The 20,549-nt window shown below is 34.6% G+C and overlaps 2 protein-coding genes across 3 annotated transcripts; both read left to right on the top strand.

Annotated features, from left to right (window-relative positions):
* The first annotated feature begins 97 nt into the window (after positions 1–97).
* LOC105427381 (Adipokinetic hormone receptor) lies at positions 98–7,166 on the top strand. Of its 2 annotated transcripts, XM_025218335.2 has the most exons (9): positions 98–238; positions 3,348–3,620; positions 3,740–3,888; positions 4,036–4,138; positions 4,226–4,433; positions 4,771–4,894; positions 5,185–5,317; positions 5,803–5,964; positions 6,270–7,166. In XM_025218335.2, exons 2-9 carry the CDS (start codon positions 3,348–3,350, stop codon positions 6,381–6,383), a joined length of 1,266 nt encoding a protein of 421 aa, XP_025074120.2. In that variant the 5' UTR covers positions 98–238; the 3' UTR covers positions 6,384–7,166. The 2 variants fall into 2 exon arrangements, with proteins under 2 accessions (XP_025074120.2, XP_025074122.2); XM_025218337.2 differs by lacking the exon at positions 5,803–5,964 and having other exon boundaries at positions 6,271–7,166.
* A 1,909-nt stretch (positions 7,167–9,075) lies between these two features.
* Tsp (Thrombospondin) lies at positions 9,076–19,956 on the top strand. The gene is made up of 15 exons (XM_089080934.1): positions 9,076–9,381; positions 9,878–10,051; positions 10,150–10,376; positions 11,376–12,282; positions 12,348–12,433; positions 12,784–12,847; positions 13,737–13,947; positions 14,125–14,253; positions 15,551–15,827; positions 15,924–16,076; positions 16,507–16,879; positions 17,110–17,463; positions 17,732–17,959; positions 18,891–19,400; positions 19,652–19,956. The coding sequence occupies exons 1-15, from the start codon at positions 9,303–9,305 to the stop codon at positions 19,771–19,773; spliced, it is 3,894 nt and encodes a 1,297-aa protein (XP_088937060.1). The 5' UTR covers positions 9,076–9,302; the 3' UTR covers positions 19,774–19,956.
* Positions 19,957–20,549: the final 593 nt, after the last annotated feature.

The raw sequence follows: 20,549 nt of genomic DNA, 5'->3' as shown, positions 1-20,549 counted from the left end.
AAGACGCGTTCGACGTTCCGACGTAGAAGGTAAACGATAAATCAATCTCTTCTTTTCCCTTCTTTTCTTCTCTTTTCTTTTTTTTTATGTCTCGCCGCGATACGAGATTTTTTTCTCGACTGATTTCGTCGAATTGATGTGTGCCAGCATATGCAATCATCCCAGTTAAGAAAACGGATCGAGGACACGCACGTGAAGGAGGTGCACGTGGAGAGAATCACGCTCGCGACTGCCGCAGGTATTCACGTGACGATGAAACGTGCGAGGGAAGTTATTCGCGAAAAGAAGATGATTGCGACGGAAGTTTACGCTTTCACAAAAAATTGCGGTTTATCAATTATAGTTTTCGCTGTTATGAGAGAAAGGAGAGGAGGAATATGGTTCTAGATTTTTTAAAAAAATCTAGTTTTTTTTTAATCTGTTGAAAGTTGACCAACAATTTGCAGTTGATTAATTTAATCAATTATCGTCAATATCGTCAATTATTTTTACATTGATAGTCTAAGCAGAAAATTGTAATTATTAAAAGTTGTAGATCGCAATTTTTTTTTAAATTTGATATCTAGAAAAAGAAAGAACATTAAGAATTAACAAAATAAATTGAAAACATCGAGGCTCAAATTGCATGATTACAAAAAGTAAGAAAATGTTTATATTTGCATTATTTTTCCCTTTTTTTCCCCATGAAAAGAGATCCACGACGATATATACAATTTTTTCTGATTTTTTTGCAATTTATACTTTTATCAAACAAAAAAGATTAGCTATAATATCTTTTTTCTAATTGTTAATGGAAATACAAGTTAAAAACTAGAAATATTCCTAAGGAAAACTGAAAGTAAAGCTGTACAACGATAAATCGTACTTTTTTCACGCTGTAGTTATCTAACATCACTCTTGTTAGGAATAAATCATCACAGACGTCGTTGACATCGACATTTTATCATATCGGAGGTATTCACTGTTTGCGAAAATAAATAACAACGAACAAAAACTATTCTCACATACATTTAAAACGCTAATTTTTCCTAACTTTAGAAATAATTAATAAATCAATTTTCCTATTTTTCTTATAGAAAGTTTTTTCTTCTTTAAATACATCTAATTTGTAATGCTTAAATATCTTTTGCGCAACACGTCCCAGATACGCAGAACATTAATCAGGTTTCATTGCTCGACGAATTACATTATATCGATATGTCAATACGTGAGTTCATGCGAAGGAGGTTTCTTAATTGAGACATATCGACTTTATTCGATAGAGCCATATCCCACGTATGTGTTTTACGTCATGTAAAATCATATATAAATTATATTATTAATTCCCCTTTATTCCCCTTTATTATAGCTATGTCAAATTGTTCCCTGTAATTATTAACATAATTGTTATAAACTAAAGCGTGCACTTTCTGTAATCTCAATGGTGCCTAATCTCCAATATGAACAATGCTCCTAGTTCTAATCTAATCTAAGCGTTCTTGGATGAAAACATGACAGCCTGTTTCTTTTTTTCTCTTTTCACGAAATAATTGCGTGAAATGATTATTTCAACCGAAATCGAAGCAAATCAGTTGGCGCCGTATCGACTTCGTCTACGTATTCGCCTGCGATATATATTGTGAAAATAATGAGAACACAGATAAGGATCGCGACAATTATTGACATCCGTTGTGGAAAATTACTTTCCCCCTACGAATTGAAATCTCTCGTCGAACGTTTCGTTCTATACTATTCCGGCCGATTCTGCGTCGTATTGAAAATTGTTCAATTTTCTAAAAATATGTTAAAAATAAACCAATTTTCCTGCGTTTATTAGTTTATTTCGAAGCTCGTCGATATTATATAGACAATACTATGTTTAATAATGTTTTCCAACTTCTCTCCGTGTATCCGTCCGCGATGCAGTATTAGTGCATTAAATTCTACCAAAACAAGCGTAATTATATCGCTTAAATCCCGAAAAATGGCACACCACGACGAAACAGAGTTATTACATCAATTTAATTGAAGAAAAACAACTCGTTAATGATATCTTAACGTGTTCCCCCGATGCACTTTGCGCCTCGGGGCCGAAGTTTAGTTCCGTGTTTCTGCGCATGTTTAGCACATGATGTCAGGCGGATTTGGTACTTTGAACGCGATCCACGTTGGTATTTTGATACCAAGATCCCGCGCAGTAGTGCGGAATTGTAAGAGATAGGGGATTGCTTTCTCTAATTTCACGATCTCTTCCGTCTCTTATTTCTTCATCGTAATAAAACGATTGGGCACTGCCTTAGCTTTCTTAGCGAGCATAACACTTCGTAATAGATACAAAAGGTAGTGAACTAATTCGAGCTTCAACACCTACGACACACTCGGACCTGCGCTGAAGCTTCGGTATGTTCTCAGTGAGAAGTAAACTGAATCAGTATTACAACACACCCCGCACGACGAGGGTTCGTTGTCAATAGCGCGTAAAGACAAAGCGATCGCAAACAAATCGCGATCGACGGATGTCATTTCAAAATATATTTTGCACTCTGCTTGACTGATTTACAGTGTATTCGCGGTCATTCAACCTGAAACTCATTGACGTGAAGGCGATTCTACCCTCAATTTATCGCGTAAGGCACATAACATCTCGATACAAACATATCTCGTAAAGAATATTTTTGTTTAAAAATTATTTGCATTTTTAAAATATTATTTCTCTTAAATATATTTTTACACAGATAACTAAAATGGAATTTAATTTTGAAAGAAAAAATTGTTATATTTGATTTTTATTAAACTCTAATTGTTTTTATATATTAAATGTAACAAAGATATAAATTATTTAATTAAATTAAATTAAATTAAATTAATTAGATTAAATTATTTAAAAAATAGTAATTTATACAAAGATGTAGTGTATATTTGAATATTTTCGATCACGTTAATAGTTATCCATTTGAAACGAATCGAGTCGCAAATGGTTTCTTAATGTAACGCAACCCTTCATGATGTAACTATGACTGCTGCGTTTAAAGGCCAACTCGCTAAACACAAATAAACCATGATCTGATAAACATTAGTCTACATGACACGTGCCTCTCGAATTATTGCGTGTTCCATTGGAACAGATTCTATCTCTATATGCATTGGATTGATCTATTGTTTTCCAAACTTTCCGAGCTAAAAGTGCGAGCATGAGATATCTTAAGTTCACGTTACATTAAATGAAAATTACGAACGTCACATCCTCCAACATCTTTTTTATTAGTTTATAAATTTTTAACGAGAAATAAATTTTTTTTTTTAATCAATTTGACAATTAAAGAAATAAAAAAGTCTTAATTTAATAAAATCGAATATAATATTTTCAGATGATTAATAACTTGATCTTGGATGATATGGGGAACGTAATGCAATTGGATAAAACTCAGGACGGGGAGAATCTCAAGTGCAATGACACGGAACTGCCAATCGACATGCGTTTCAATGATGGCCACATAGTGACGATTGTCACTTATAGCATTCTGATGGTGATATCGGCCGCTGGAAATATCTCTGTGCTAATAATGACCATAATAAAGAAACGAAAGTCCAAGTCCAGAATACAGAATCTCGTAATGCACTTGTCGATCGCTGACCTCTTTGTAAGTATGACGACTTGAGCGCAAATTACGATAAAGTAATAACATCGTTCGCGATTGACGAGAACGTAGTCTAAACTTGGAAGCTGATATGAGAGATGTTGCATTTAATTATCGTCCAGGTGACGTTCCTGATGATGCCGCTCGAAATCGGATGGGCGAGCACAGTATCCTGGGAGGCAGGAGATGCGATGTGTCGTATAATGGCTTTCTTCAGGATATTCGGCCTGTACCTTTCGTCCTATATAATAATCTGCATAAGCATAGACAGGTACAACGATATCGTAAGCCGCGTAAATTTCTTTTCTTCGACTAACTGGCGACTGGTTTAATTCCGTTTGGCTAAGCGTTGTATTACACTACATACGCACATTTCGGACTAAAAGCTATGCATCATTCACGTAACATCGTGTTCTAGATATTACGCCGTGATGCGACCCCTCCAGATACTGGATGACAGGAGAGGGAAAATATTGCTGATACTCGCATGGATTGGTTCTATACTTTGTTCTATGCCACAGGTGCACTAACTTGTAGTTGTAACACAAGCGGTATGAGACATTAAAAGCATTTAATTGGTCTTAAATAATATGTTTTATCATCTGCAGATCTTGGTGTTCAGTCTCGAAAGGCATCCGAATCATACTTGTTATACCCAGTGTGTAACATTCAATACCTTCCCATCGTACATGCATCAAGTTTCGTACAGTCTGTTTGGCATGGTGACGATGTACTGGTTTCCCCTGATTGTAATATTCTACACTTATACCAGTATTTTCTTGGAGATCTGCCGTAGATCAAAGGAGAGGATCGAAGGTACGAGATTACACGAAAAAAAATGATTTTACTAAAAATCTGATCAGATAACCTGTAATTTGGTTAAGTCATCCAAATAACTGTGTGATGTTTTGTGTAAGCAAATATAATATTGCAAAGATTTTTTTATATTCCAGCATTTTAAATGTCCTATATAATCATTCCGATGGGCTCAACAACATTAATTTCTAGATATGTAATTTATCGCGCTGAAATGCTAAAAATTATTTGGAAAGCGTCTAATCGCTATTTCTGATTTTAATTACAAATAATGCTACTTAGTGCTTTAGTAACAAATCAAACGAAGCGATATAAACTAAACAGGCATTTTTTCCAGACAAAATACGTCGTTCCTCGAGTGGTTTTCTAAGTCGAGCACGAGTACGCACTTTAAAAATGACGATAACCATTATCGCTGTCTTCATTATCTGTTGGAGTCCCTATTACGTGATGAGCGTTTGGTGAGTCTGCAATTACTTTTAATTTTCTCATTATTTTTCCCGTCGGCTAAAAATCAATCGCGATACTAACACACGCGTTGCAAAAGTCAACAATATCGCCGGACCGATCATGAAAATGCAAAAATACTGACGATGTACAGGACTTTGACGCGACCGGCGTTCACGGTCGCAGATATGCTCGTGCAAATTCTGTCTCATGTAAAGAAAAATAACATCCCAGATTGAGCTTCTTACTTGAGAAATTCGCTGCTGTTATTGTACGATCTTTATCGACGAACACGTGCAAACAGGTATTGGATCGATCGACCGTCGGCCCTCAAAGTCGACCTACGCATTCAAAGAGCTCTTTTCTTCTTCGCGTGCACCAACTCCAGCATGAATCCCATTATCTATGGCATTTTCAACATACGTCAGAGGAACAAAGTAAGTATGTGTCTCGAACGGCATAAATTCTTTATAAAGTTTCTTGTCCAAGACACCTATCTATACTATACCTTTGTTACCATATTACACTATCGTATTTTATACATATTTACGAATTATTTAATTGACAAAATTTTGCGTGAAAGATTTAAATATTCGATAGACGTAACGATCTTGCGGCCGAAGTTAATAAAATCTATAATCACTTCAAGCGTGAAATAGAAATCAATTCAACACGAATCCGTTGCATTAATTCGATTATCTACGCTCTATGTGTTGTTAACGCGTGTCATGTTTGTTCAAACAGTTATAACAGATATTTTATAATATCTTATGTGATCACGAAGGCAAGAGCGAATCTATATTTAAAAAGATATGTGTTTCTATAAATCGTAGTTCTTTTCGATTATAAAACGAGAAACATTCTAACACGATTCTTTCCTCTTTCTACTAATATTCAAACTAATAATTGCCTGTATTTTCAGGCAAAGCTTCAGTCCCATCCTCTTCTAAAACCCAACACAACTATGGAACTTCCGGTCGTTGCGTACGCTAGAGATTCCATTTTCACCATTTTCGTAATAGCCTTACCGGTTCTTTTTAATCCTCCGACTTTATATAACAGACGTCCATCGCATGATCGTAATGATAATTCGTTATCTTGATTGCTAGTTGATTAGTAAAATCTCCCATTACGCATTCCCACATGCATTAAACAAATTAAAATTAATAAGAACGACATCGTACATTGTTGCTTTCGTGAAGAAATGAAGAAAGCGCAGGCTTAAAATAGAATATGGCGGCTACAAAAGACAATGCTAAATACTTAAAAAAAAAAAAGGCGCAAAAACGTTTAAAAAGAAACGTCCGAGTCTTCGGCGTCATTAAACGAGCTCTGGGCCTTTGACAGCTTCCGATGCTCCAGCCCACAAAAATCTCTATTTTCGTTCTAGGCGCCGGTACGCACAGCCACCATCGAGACCCGAGTTACGCCGCTGTCTCTATCAGTCAAACTTCTCGATTGACAATGAACGCGATGTTCGCCAACTCGAACAGATGCGTTTAATCCGACGGTGTCGGTGCGCAAAACATCTATGTTCTTTTATGAAAATAATTTTAGCAGTAACGCTATTACGAACTGCGCCTTGCGATATGCGACGATTGCGTTTTTTGCGCGGGTTATCTTCCGAAGCTAAAATGCAGACCAGTATCGTACACGTAGGGCCAATTGACTAGTTCCTCGTCTTGTTGAAAAGTTACTCGTCTATCAGACATATGATAAGATTAAGCTACAACGATGAAAGCATCTGTGATCGATCCAGTCATGCAACAGCAAAAAAGATCTCCCAAACTTGCGCGATGACGATTGGAGAAGAAGGAAGATTTCCCTGGCCTTATATATTCATTCATCTCTAGATGTATTTATTTCGAAGTTATAGATCGTAAGAAATTTAAAAAAATCCTCTAGACTAGTGAAGTTATTTTGTACGTATTTGTTACGACATAAGCAAAACGTTGCAAGTGCAACCATGACGATTTATTTCGTCGTGGGTATGTGTTCTCTCTTTGTTTTTTATACTTTCGCGACACAAGGTTGTGCAAACAAGTTACGTAAGCTATTTATACATTACTTATATTCCGTATAGTTTATAAGGAAAAGAAATATATCAAATAAAATGTGTTTGCATTTTCCCTGTGTTTCGTACAGTTTCTTTTTTTGTTACTTAGAAATGTTAATTATTTTAATTAACTTAAAGATAAATCTAGGAAAATAAATCCATTGTTTCTATCTGTTATATTTTCTATGAATGAAGAAAAATAAAGTGACTTTAATTTATGTAACACATAATGTTTGATTATTCTCTCCACGTGATCGAGTAACGTAATAATGTATTTCGGTCCATAACAGGTAAGGGAGCGTCATCGAAAGCGTCTTTCCCAGAATCAAACGCATCTGTGCAGCGTTTGTTAGCTCAGCTTCAATTGAGTTAAATCTGCGTGACTCCATGCCGGCTCTGGTATACGTAAGAGCCAGTAACACATATTATACTTAGAGTCCGCACATCGTATTCGTAATGTCGCTCAATTAGGATGGAAAATTGATAATATAATACAGTGCGACTGCAAAGTCTCGATCGGCATCCGACACGGCTGAAACATAGTTAATGACGAAGACGAAATGACGGTAAAGGCCGAAACGATCCCTTTCGTTCCACGTATTCGCAACGGCACGTGTATGCGTGGACGAAAAATGTGGCATGACGTACATCGAAATGCAAAATCAAAACATCTCGACATATTATAATCAGCTGAGATTATTCTTTGTCATAAGGTATGCAATAAATTGCAAACCTAATATTACAGCAAAATTAATTTACTCGCAAATTAGAACTCGACTCGAAAAATGATAAAGTTAAAAGAAATTTGCAAAATGTAAAAAATAAACGAAATCACGAACATTCAATTTGTAAAATCAATTGTATACATTTGATTTAATTTAAAACGATATTTTACATTTAGATTATATTTATAATCTAACTTTGATTAAATTATCGTACGTTATTTCATGAGTTTACGTTCGAATTTTGGTAATTTAATTTCGGACAGAAGACACAAGACAAAATTTTTTGGTAACACCATGTATATGTCATCGTGGAAGAAACTAGGCAGCGTGTCTACGGTTTGAAACTGATGTGGATGTGTAGGTGGGACCACTTCCCACATACGCGTAACTGGCACACCAGCGACATTGTTACATAGTTGTTGCAAGGTCCGTCGCATCGGAAAGACCTAAACTCCTGTCATAAAAACTCCCTTTCATGACTGGAGAGTTTTTTTATTTATAGAAATAAATTTATAGCTTCATCGAGATTATAAAAAGTAGAAAATGATTATTTTTCCACAGAATTCCCTTTGTACATTAGTTTGTAGATATTCATCATAACGTGATGATAGTTTTATATAGGTCGTCCAAAAAAAAAAAATACACAGAATGCTAACGTACGAATGAGTATATTGCATATTAATCAATTCGAGAAGTTCCCAGTGTCACCGTAGAAGGAAGCGTTTAATTTATATTAGCGCCGGCTCTGACGCGCCTTTCCGACTATTCCATATCGTTAAAAACAGCATGTGTGGGCGGATGCACACAATAATGCCGTAAGATACTAAGTAATGTATCGGTGATATCAGGACCAATCATTCAGCCAGATCATACGGCAATAATACTGCTTACTCCATTATCCGTTTCCAAGTACAGAATTATCTTTCAATAATGCAAAATGAAGTATATAATTCTAATTTTACAAAAGTAATGTACATGTCTAAATAAATAATATTTTTAAGATGAAAATTTTACAAGTAAACATAAACAAATTCTTTCCTTATTCTTCCTATCGTTTTATTATTAATTTTATTTAAAGATGTGTAAAGATTTTTTTTATTTACAAGCTCTAGTTCTTTCTATTCTTACATCTTTCTTTTATCTCTTTCTTTTATTTATAAAAGTGATTTTATAGCACAGGGAATCCTCCCTCGATTCTTCCGTTCCATTCTCTTTTAAAGATGCAATTACAATTTTCAATCTACTACTATGTAGATTATTTAAAATAATAAATGCCATTAGGATCCTGCCTGCCTGGCGATCCTAATTCATCAATTCGCATCTTTTTCTGCTCGCTGCTCGTATCGACACAGGTAACACACACGAAATCTCGTTCGCGTAAAGTCACATTCGTGGGCGACGTATAAAGCCGCGGACGGTCCGTATCCGCGCTTCAGTCGGCGGCCGTGCCTTCCATATCCGCGCGCGTGCCGTCGTATCTGTCACGATCCATCCATCGCGATCCTAAGACGAGAAAGCGGCATCGAGGGGATCACAAGGGAAAATTCACTTTGTGCTTGCTTCAGCCTTTCAATTCCCGGAAACTCAATCGCGAAACGATACCGAATAACCACGCACAGAGTGCATCAGGATCGCGTCAGGATGCGAGTCCTGAATGTACTGATTCTCGGATTACTACTGGCTGTCTACGCTGTCGATGGTAGCGTCATATCCGACGAAGGTGAGAGATTTTGATTACGTTAAGAGAATAGCAAATATTTACGGGGAATAATCACGGGGTTGAAATAAAATCGTAGTGTAGACGAAATTTTGCATCGGTTTTAACCGCTGATTCGCGTTTCTCCTTGTCATATAATAATAATCTCACGAAAATAAGATATTTCTTTTACCCTTGAGTTTCTCAGGACAAACGCGTTTGCACCGTCAAACTGACCATTCTCGGTGCGATGCGACAAGAAATCCACAATAGTAACGTGAGATCGATGACCAATACGTAAAACGTAATCTCTACGGTCGCTATCTACGGTCAACTTCTGTACCCTTCTTTGTTGAGTTTCTTACAGTATTTTTTTAAACGTATATTAAATAACATATAATAAATTACAATTTACCTCTTTTATTTAATTGACAATCACACGATTTATTTTTCAAAAAGGTGCAGTATTATTTTTTCTTATGCTATCACCTTTTTCTTATTTTGCCAATTTACAATACAGTTTTAACTGCAAGTCTGCAAGATGTCTGGCACGAAGATGAGTTTATTATCGCTTTATCCAACATCAAGGTCAAGAAGAAGCACTCTGGCGGTTCAATCGAGACTCTATTGGCGATGAAATATTCAGACACGAGAACGAAAATGGTGATTCTACTCGATCGGCGCTCGAAGCGCGGTGAGCCAACAGATTTTCCTATCAGGGATCGCGGGATCCCTTGGAAATTATTATTCTTTATTACAATTATTATATAATATTGATGTTCGTTGTTCTAGTTATACTCGAAAACCTCGACGAGGCCGGCCGACGAGACGCCGCACACGTCAACGTGGATAGCCTCGCGGTGAACACCCCTCTGAAAAGTCTAATTCTGCTGGTGCATCAGATGCAGCCGAATCGTCGCGTGGACGTGTATGTCGACTGTGTTTACGAGGGCTCTATACCGCTCAAAAAAACTTTCCGCGACATAGCCGACGCCGAAAACAGCCCGTTGGTGGAAGTAGTAAGTTGCTTTTCATATCACAGCTGTGATAAATTTTTCGATATGGTATTATTTCGCATATTTTTTTTTGATTCGCCTTTTATTTATTTCATCAAGGAAAAACGTAACGTGCATGTGCAAATACATCGTTTAAACTTATTATTTGAAAATTGACGAAATTTCTTCGAGGAGAAATTCCCGTTGCATCGTCTTCAATTTTATCTCGATATCATTTTTCTCTGCCGCTTTCTTTCTCTACTCACGTTCTCACGACAGTTTCTTATTTACGCGCTGTTAGTGACGTCCACAAACGTGGGACGACGCCTTTCCAAATATGGTTGACGAGACCTAAGCTAGTTGCTTCTGTTACGTGCACCTGGTTGGCTTACCCAACGCAAACACAACGAGCCCTGACTACTCGGATGAATTGAATTCGTTTCAATGAATTATTCGCGCCCTATTTCTGTCACATTATTACATAGAGCGCATTCCGCACGACTTTATGCAGTGTCACTCAATGATTACTTTCTATTCTCGAAGATTCTTGTAGACTTTTATATATTGTTATTATTAAAATAAAAATATTCTTTGAATTAATTTTAATAATTTAATATTATTAAAGATATTTATTAATTTTGTCTAAATGAATATATATTATGTAAAAATTAAGGCAAAAATCAGCGCTGTTCACAGTGTGCAATTAACACTCTTTATTACAGACTTTAATATATAATACAGACGTTTCGACTCAAGTTTGAGTCATCTTCAGTGAATATTAAAATAAAGATAAGATCTTGGTTCTCATTTGCCTTAATTTTTACATTATATTTAACACCGAGAATCACTTTATTAATATTATATATGAATATATGTTGTACAATTTTTTTATAAAATGCTGCATGCAATATATTTTTACCTATATATAACTAACAATATATTTAATTAAAATTTATTCAATTGATAATAATATTAATTTGTTTGATAATAATAATATTAACAAATACTTCAAAATTCTTTTAGTTTAGAGAACGAAAATGCCGAATAAAAGTGTATAAGTCTCCAAGCATCACCGAGGCGCTGAGGAAAGAACAGTGTCCCGATAAGAAACAACCTTCGATATTTGAGACTATTATGCAATCGGACCGTAAGAAATCTTCTGAATCTGATGAAGACGACAAAAAAAAATTGACTAATCGTTCTGATGAGACCAATGGGGGATCGAGTATACCGGATCAGGCTAACGATTTGACATCTCCCACGAATGATCGTAATCCGAACAAGACAGATTATTCAGGTCGTCCAGATGGCAAAGATAAACCAGATAAATATAATCCGCATGGCTCTCTCGATTCGTTTTCTCAATCTGGACAATCGAATAAAACGGATGATCTTGATTATCCAGACGGATCTTCACCGTACTCTCAGTCTCTTGCGGGATATCCAACTAAAGAATTACAATTTGGATCCAACAAACAACCCGATAATCAACCGGATTCAGGATTCGATAAATCAGATGCACAAGATTCCGATACACCTGGACTTGTACGACCAGATGAGATGGACGAGCTTGATTATCCAGACGGATCTCATCCTTCAATTACGGGACATCGCCCCAATAAACCGAATCAATCTGGAGGCATGGCTAGCATTAAACCCGATCAATCGGGTTCGAAGCCCGAATCGGATCAGAATGGTTTCAATAAACCTGACGGGTCGAATCCATATGATTCTGACAGATATCCTTCTCTAACATCAATTGAATTTGCCGAGTTTGGACGTCCTAATAATTCCAAGCGACCTGGTCGAAGCCCATATCCGAATAATTTAGGCCAAGATGAATACGAATATCCGAATGAGACGGATAGTGATTCATCCGACAAAAAACCCACGAGAGGAGATATTGGAATCCAGAGTCTGAATGAAAGAGGTGAGTGAGATAAATGGATGTTAAATTAAATCGTTTAACGCGTTCTCACAGGAAGTGTTTTCTAGTCTGCCAGACCGACGATCAAGTCGTGAAAACCTTGAACGAATTAATCAACGCCACCAGGAAACTCTGGAGGGAAATGGAACTAAATGTGAGTTAAGTGACAAAGCAATGAAGCAATTTTTTTCTTCATGTTTGAGAGAGAATTACTATTTTTGAATCTTAAATTAATACTTTTGCAATTGATAACATTATTTTGCATTTGATAACATTAACGATAAACGCAATAAATCTTAACCTCGTTGTATTTTTTTCGAATGTACAAAATAGAAATATTTTTTGATATAGAGAATTACATAATGTTTTGTATTGCTAGTACTTGATAAGTACTTACCAAGTACTAGTATTGCTAAATGCTTGGTAATATAGAAGATTATTGTTTTATTATAAGAAAAAAGTACATGTAATTTAAAAAAAAACTTATTGGCTTCTCTTTTGCAGAGGCTGGAAACCCAACATCTTCGTCAATTGATCGAAAACTGCTCGGCGTGTCGTACACCCTTCGGTGAGTGACGTTCCGTCGTATTGAAAGGACACGTGCTCGAAAATAACCGTTATTTTAATTTAGAAGCTAGCCAAAACCGCATCGTAATGTTGAATGAATCTTATTAATCTATCTCTCGCGCGTCGTCCTTCACACCCTCGAACTTAATCTGTACGTGGCAGTTGTCTGCGGAAACTGTCTATTTATATGCAACGAGTTGTATCAAGCAATCTTACAACGCAATAAATGCCTGTTGTTAGAAAAATTCAACTTTGTTGTGACTCTTGTATTCTTGCGTTGCGCAATCTATATATATTTGCACTTAGATTATCTCGTGTCGACATATGGGCAATTAGTGGAAATTTTTACTTAAGCATTTAAAATACAATATTTGTATTCGCAAAGATTAAACTAATTTCTCTGAACTAATCGTATCCTGATGAACAAATTGCAATTTACATAAAGATTTTATTGCAATTAAATTATTGCAATTAAGATAAAACTTTTATTGGCTTCGTCTTTTTTTCTCTCTCTCTTTCGTCGGATAAGATTTCAATATTTTATCGGCGGAAATTAAGCTAAAATTAAGGTGCAGTTTTGCAACTGCATCGTTGCTACTGCATCGTTTCCACATTGTCCTTGCTCTAAGGAAGTCGAAGAGAATGCGCAAGATCCGCGACATCGAGCTTAAGTCGATCTCTTTAAGCGTATACACGTATACACGTATACACGTATCACTTGCACGTGCACGTACGACACGCTGAGCCCGTCGACGTCGAATTATTTTCTGGGCCCGTGCCCGGGCCCGCTCGACGGTGCGCACAACGCGTATGGGAGACCGGCGATCGGAAACCCCCCGAAAATTGGCAATTCACTCGTCATTCGAGCCGTGATCCCGGTAATTCCGTAGTGCCAACATCGCCGCCGTCCACATGCGACCATAACTCTCCGTGCTACCCCGGCGTCGAGTGCCGTAACACCCCGAGCGGACCCCAATGCGGCCCCTGTCGTCACGGTTACACCGGAAACGGGCGGGTCTGCGTCAAAATCAACGTCATCACTTGCGCCCAACGGCCGTGCTTCCAAGGAGTGCGGTGCTACGAGAACATCAATGGTTACAAGTAAAAATCGCTATCATATTTATAGTCATCTGTAGATGATAGAATAGAATAAAATGGAAATTCAGCAAGACTGACAAATTGAAAATGTCATCTCGATGATGATGATAATGATGACAAATGTAATGTATATAGTCCGTGAATACTTAAGTCGCAATTTAAATACAATTCTGTTTTCAGATGCGGCAGGTGTCCAAGCGGATACGTCGGCGACGGCGAAAGATGCGAGAGGCACAGGAATCCCTGCGACAATCATCCCTGTCATCCCGAAGTCAAATGCTATTCCACACAGACTCCACCGTATTTCAGGTAAATCTTTTACAATGCAACACATTTCCCTTAAATCTTATATAATGATTAAAATTAATTCTCTTTAGGAAAAACACTAAAGTTTATTTTGAGAGATTAATTTTTTTTTAATTTCTTAAAAAAGTTTTTCATATAAGAGCATATATAAATTATATATATAAACATGTATAAACATGTAATATATAATATATGTCCATATATATTCATATCACATTCTTTCTTTTGTACAATTTTTATTTGATATAAAAAAAAATAATAATAATTAAAAGACATAAAAAATAATTAAAAAGATAATGTCGCATTGTTCTAATTGTCGCACTCTTCTAAAAGAGTTAAGTTTGAAATGAGAAAAAATGCCCATATGTAATCATATAATGTGTAATATGTATTTATAATTAAATATATAATTAAAAGTATATATATATATATATATATATATATGTGTGTGTGTATGATTGTAATATGAGCAATTTTTTTCTCATTTGCAAACTTAATTTTTTATAAAAAAAAAAAACAATGCGAAATTATTCTTTTAATTATTCTTTATGTCTCCTCAGTAATACTTTTATTTTTCTTATACCAAACAGAAATTTTACAAAAGAAAGAAACTATACTGCAAGAATACAAAATAGTTCTAGCAATTGTATCTCTGACATTTATGAAATTTAGATACCTGCAACTAGTTTTTCAAAGTAATAAATAATAAGTAATAAATATAAAAGTATTATTGAATACAATAAAAATATAGTCACGATTACAATAAATGTGAATTATTAATTGATAATGAAATAGCAACTCAACTGTAATTACATAATTATATAGACTTCATATAAATAGAATATGATATTACATTTTTTCAGTTTAGACAAATATTTTTGTGAGATAAGCATAATGTCACAACATCATTGAGATAAGTTCAAAAAATATATTTTGACAACAACAATATATAATCCTATTAGTTTATTTAAGGATTTATTATAAATGATTAATATTACTAATATTACTATACTTTCTTGATTCTTTCTTGTAATTGTTCTTATTACAACTTTGTTATACATAGTTGAAGCGCTATTTGTGTATAAATTTCTAGTTACTGGTACGACTTTTTTCTCTGAATGTAATATATATGAATATATTTCGTATATAATTATTATATAATTATATATATTTTTATATATTTATATACATATATTTATACATCAATCACAATATAAAATTTTCTTCTAAAATCCGCTTTATAATTCGTAATTCTCAAGTTTATATACTTCTATATTTTCTTGTCAAACGTGATACACAGATGCGGTCCATGTCCGATGGGGTACGTGGGCAATGGCACGGTTTGTCTCGACGCGAACGAATGCGAGCTGGCACGACCCTGTCATCCCGGTGTACGATGTATCAACCTCCATCCTGGATACAGATGCGACCGATGCCCGACAGGTTACACGGGGCCAATGACGGAAGGTGTTGGAGTAGAGATGGCCAGAACGCGGAAACAGATCTGCGAGGATATAAACGAGTGCGAGATCAACAACGGTGGATGCAATCCCTATTCAGAATGTATTAACACGGAAGTGAGTAATTTTTTTTCGAATTCGAATTTAACATGAAACGCAACGAGATCTATTTCATTAAATATTTTATAACTCTATCGCTTTCTGTTACTAAAGGGGTCCTATAGGTGTGGCCCATGCAGAAGTGGTTACATCGGTAATCAAACGATAGGATGTCACCTTCAGCATGATGTCTGTCCAGATATGATAACAGTTTGTGACGTCAATGCTTATTGCATCGCTATGTACACCAACGAATATATATGCAAGGTAAGAACTTCAGTTATCCAACATAATAATAATAATAATATTATTATTAAAATTATTATTCTTAATAAAAAATCGATATACAGAATTCCTGAATAATGCAGAAATAACTTTATCAAAATAAAGATAGCAAAATCCCACAGAGAAAAGAATTTTAAATAAAAAAGAAAAAAAAAACTTGAAAAAAATACAAGTAGAATAAATTTGAAAAAAAAATTATTATTTATATTATAAAAAATTTAACGAAAAATGACTTCTATTATAGATATCATTTCAACTTTGTAATTCTTTACAATCTTCACAACTATAATAATTCGTAGTTAATTTCTAAAGAAAACAAATTTCATTGATTTAATCGAATTACGTAATTTTATATTTTATTTTATTATGTAAAAACAGAGATGATCAAACAACTTGGATATATTTTTTATAGTGTCGCGTCGGATGGGCTGGTAATGGACACGCCTGCGGTCCCGACAGCGATAGCGACGGCATCCCTGACAGAAGTCTTCATTGCCACGACCGTCGCTGTTACACCGACAATTGTCCGACAATACCAAACAGTGGCCAAGAAGATACTGACGAAGACGGAATTGGCGATGCTTGTGACGATGACGACGACAATGACGGCATACTGGATCTATCTGACAACTGTAAGCTTATATATAATCCGAACCAGCTAGACACCGACAACGACAAGATCGGCGATGCCTGCGACAATTGCCCATTGGTTTGGAATCCGAATCAGGAGGATTGTGATGATGATGGTTCAGGCGACGCATGCGATAACGATATGGATAACGACGGTAAATTTTTAATATTGAAAAGAAACTTATTAAATGCTAAGTAAAAAAGAAAAATTAAAAAGGAATAAAAATACTGAATGAAAAAAAATTATTAAATGCCAAATAAAAAAAAAATGAAAAAAAAAAATTCTAAATAAGAAACGTTCAATATATTATTGTATTTTTCTTACAATAGAAAGATGATTACAATTATCGACGTAATAATGTGCTAACAAAGATATGTCGTTCAGGTATATACAACAATCAGGACAATTGTGTCAAAGTAAAGAATCCAGATCAGCGTGACAGCGATGGGGATGGCATCGGTGATGTCTGCGACAACTGTCCTGACATTAGCAATCCAGATCAAGCAGATATTGATGGCGATGGCGTCGGGGATATTTGCGATACCAATGCGGATCGCGACAGGGACGGTGTCCAGGACAACAGAGACAACTGTCCGGATGTAGCAAACCCCGGACAGAACGACGTCGATCACGACGGGATCGGCAACGAATGCGACGACGACATCGATGGCGATGGTGTACCCAATATGATCGATAATTGTCCTTACGTCTACAATCCGGATCAACGTGATCTTAATCGTAAGTTTGACGAAATTTTGCTGGAAGCAAATGGTACCATAATCTTTCCTACATGAAAGAAATGAAAAGAAATAAATAGTGGAACATGAAATACTTAAAGTCAGTATTTTAAATTTTTTTTAATTTTGAAAAGAACATGAAAGTAGTTTTATTTTTATTATTATTTTTATTATTTTTATTAGTTTTATTTTTTCTTATTAATTACGAGAAAAACAATATTAATGGAAAAGCATGTTAAAATAAATATTTCTATATTTTACGTATATAGACGATAATATTGGCGATGCATGTTGGAACGACAATGATAACGACACGATTATCAACATCCACGACAATTGTCCTAATAATAGTCTAATATGGGCGACGGACTTCCGTAAATATACGACAATTGCCCTCGATCCACGTGGTACCGCGCAACTTGATCCTGTATGGAAAATTCATAGTCAAGGAACTGAGATTCAACAGCTTCTTAATAGCGATCCCGGAATTGCCATAGGTGAGTTTGAATCTATCATAAAGATACACAAGACGCTTATATATTTCAAATGTCATAAAAATTCCAAGTTCCTTTTCTTTTTCTACAATATGTTTACATTCCAAAAAATTTGTAAAAGATTGACAAAAAAATTCAAGATGCTATATAGTGATTTCATTGGCAGGATGAAACCCGACTTAAATATAAAAACTGAGTGCCGGCTCAGGAGAAATCAATTAAGTGATAGAAAAGAAGGGAAAGAAAGGGATCAAAGTAAAAAATTAAAATTTTGCTCAAAATTGGAGTTTTTATTATAATAAGTTTCTTTTATGAGTATTATAAACATGTAATTAATTATCGCAAAATTAAACAGACAGTATTTATTTTTGTACGTGACTAAAACGTTTGAAATATATTACCTATATTAAATACCTATAGGTAGATATTTAAAAAAAATATAAAATAACAAATTAGATACTTAATGCTATTAAATTTTAATGTTAACTGAGATGATGCTGCTTCTACGCAACGAGAAAAAACAAATCTAATTTTTTTGGTATATGATCCCATTATTTGCTCAAATTGCATTATAAACAGAAAAAAAGTATGTTTTCATGTAAAAGTAAAATAAATCAAAAGTATTTGTATTCTTTTTTCTGATTCCAAAAAAATATATGTATTCTTCGAAAGAGTCTAGTCATCCTGAGAGAGAGAGAAAGAGAGAGAGAGAGAGAGAGAGAGAGAGAGAGAGAGAGAGAGAGAGAGAGAATAAATATATTTAGAATATTTACTTCTGTATAATCGCAACATAGATTGAATAAATTATTATTAAAAATGTAGATGATATGTGGCAATGATTTTTTTAAATTTGATCATGATAGCAAATTGATTGAGCTAATTTCACAAACTATCGCATTTTTATATCTCATAATAATCTTTCATATTTATAAAGGACCGGACGAGCTGACAAACGTCGATTTCGAAGGAACCTTTTACATCGATAACGATGACGACGACGATTTTGTGGGCTTCGTCTTTTCCTATCAAGATAATCGACATTTCTACGTTGTTACTTGGAAGAAACTAGCACAGGTCTACTGGGAACCAGCTCCATTCCGTGCCGAAGCTGAACCTGGAATTTTGTTGAGGCTCGTCCAGTCTGACACTGGACCGGGCATAATGCTTCGGAATAGTCTTTGGCATAAAGAAGATATTCCTAAGGAGGTGAGGATCCTGTGGAGGGATCCGAGGAAGATTGGCTGGCAACAAAGAGTGTCGTACAGATGGCATCTATTACACAGACCTAAAATCGGCCTGATCAGATTCTGGCTGTACCAGGGCACACAGCTAGTAGTCGATTCTGGGAACATATTCGATTCGACCTTGCAAGGTGGAAAACTTGGTGTTTACTGCTTCTCACAAGAAATGATCACTTGGTCGGATTTATTATACAAATGCACAGGTAAAATGAAAAATTCTGACAATTTTTACAAAGTATAGATTTTATGCATCATCGTCGAAGACGATTAAATCATTCGTAATTAATTATAAAGTTTGAAGGAATATAAAGAGATGAAAAATGTGATATACATTTAATAATTATCGAGAAATAATTTAAACATAGTACAAACATAATAAAACATCTTAATCTCAAAATAATTAAAATTGTAATATTTAAACATGAAGAATTAACGTTATTTTTAATATATACAGATACTGTGCCTCAACCCGTGTGGGATGAATTACCTGATAATCTGAAGAGAGAAGTTCAGGCGGAAATCGCTACCAACTATCAACAACAAATACTGCAACGTCGAATGAATTACGACTTCTAAAACAAGCTCCCAGTGATTTATTTTATCAACGAATGAATGAAAAAAGGATCAAATTTAAATTCGTTTATTTTAATTTTAATCTTAAATTGATCGAGGGACCATATATAAGTTATAATCTGCTATAATAAAACGTCAATATAGCACATTCTTGATGCGTTTAAATAAATATATTTAAATAAATAATTTGCATAAATTCTAAACTCACAATAAATTTGTATATTTTTGATATATATATATATATATATATATATATATATATATATATACATACACATACATATATAAATAGTACATAAAAGTCTTGTAACAAAGACATTTAATATTCCAGAAAATGACAAATATATTTCTCTTATTTAACCCAAAAAATTTGTACTATATCTAGAAAAATTATAATCCAGAAATTACCCAATTTTTTACATTACTAAAATTAAATATACTTACCTTGTGCAGATATAGAAAATAATGCGAAATTATGATGCATCAATTAATATATATATTAACTACAGACTGAGATGTATGAAATCATAATAATTTTAATCATTTTATTTATATTTTTCTAAGGTATTTCCGTATTATTTTCATATTTTCATAATAAAGTAAAATCGTCAATAAATTAAATTGCACCATTATTTATTTTAAACACTTCACTTGTTCAGCATCTAAAATGATATAAAAATAACAGAGTATAATTTTAATGAACGTCAAATAAAAATCGTTAATAAAATAAAAAATTAGGACGCAGAATTATCTAAATGAATAATAAATGACACACACAC

Source organism: Pogonomyrmex barbatus, unplaced genomic scaffold (genome assembly GCF_055798465.1).
Source record: "Pogonomyrmex barbatus isolate J1 unplaced genomic scaffold, ASM5579846v1 scaffold4, whole genome shotgun sequence".
NCBI classification, from domain to species: domain Eukaryota; kingdom Metazoa; phylum Arthropoda; class Insecta; order Hymenoptera; family Formicidae; genus Pogonomyrmex; species Pogonomyrmex barbatus.
The sequence above is the reverse complement of the archived record's forward strand: the minus strand, read 5'-3'. Positions and strand labels throughout refer to the sequence as shown.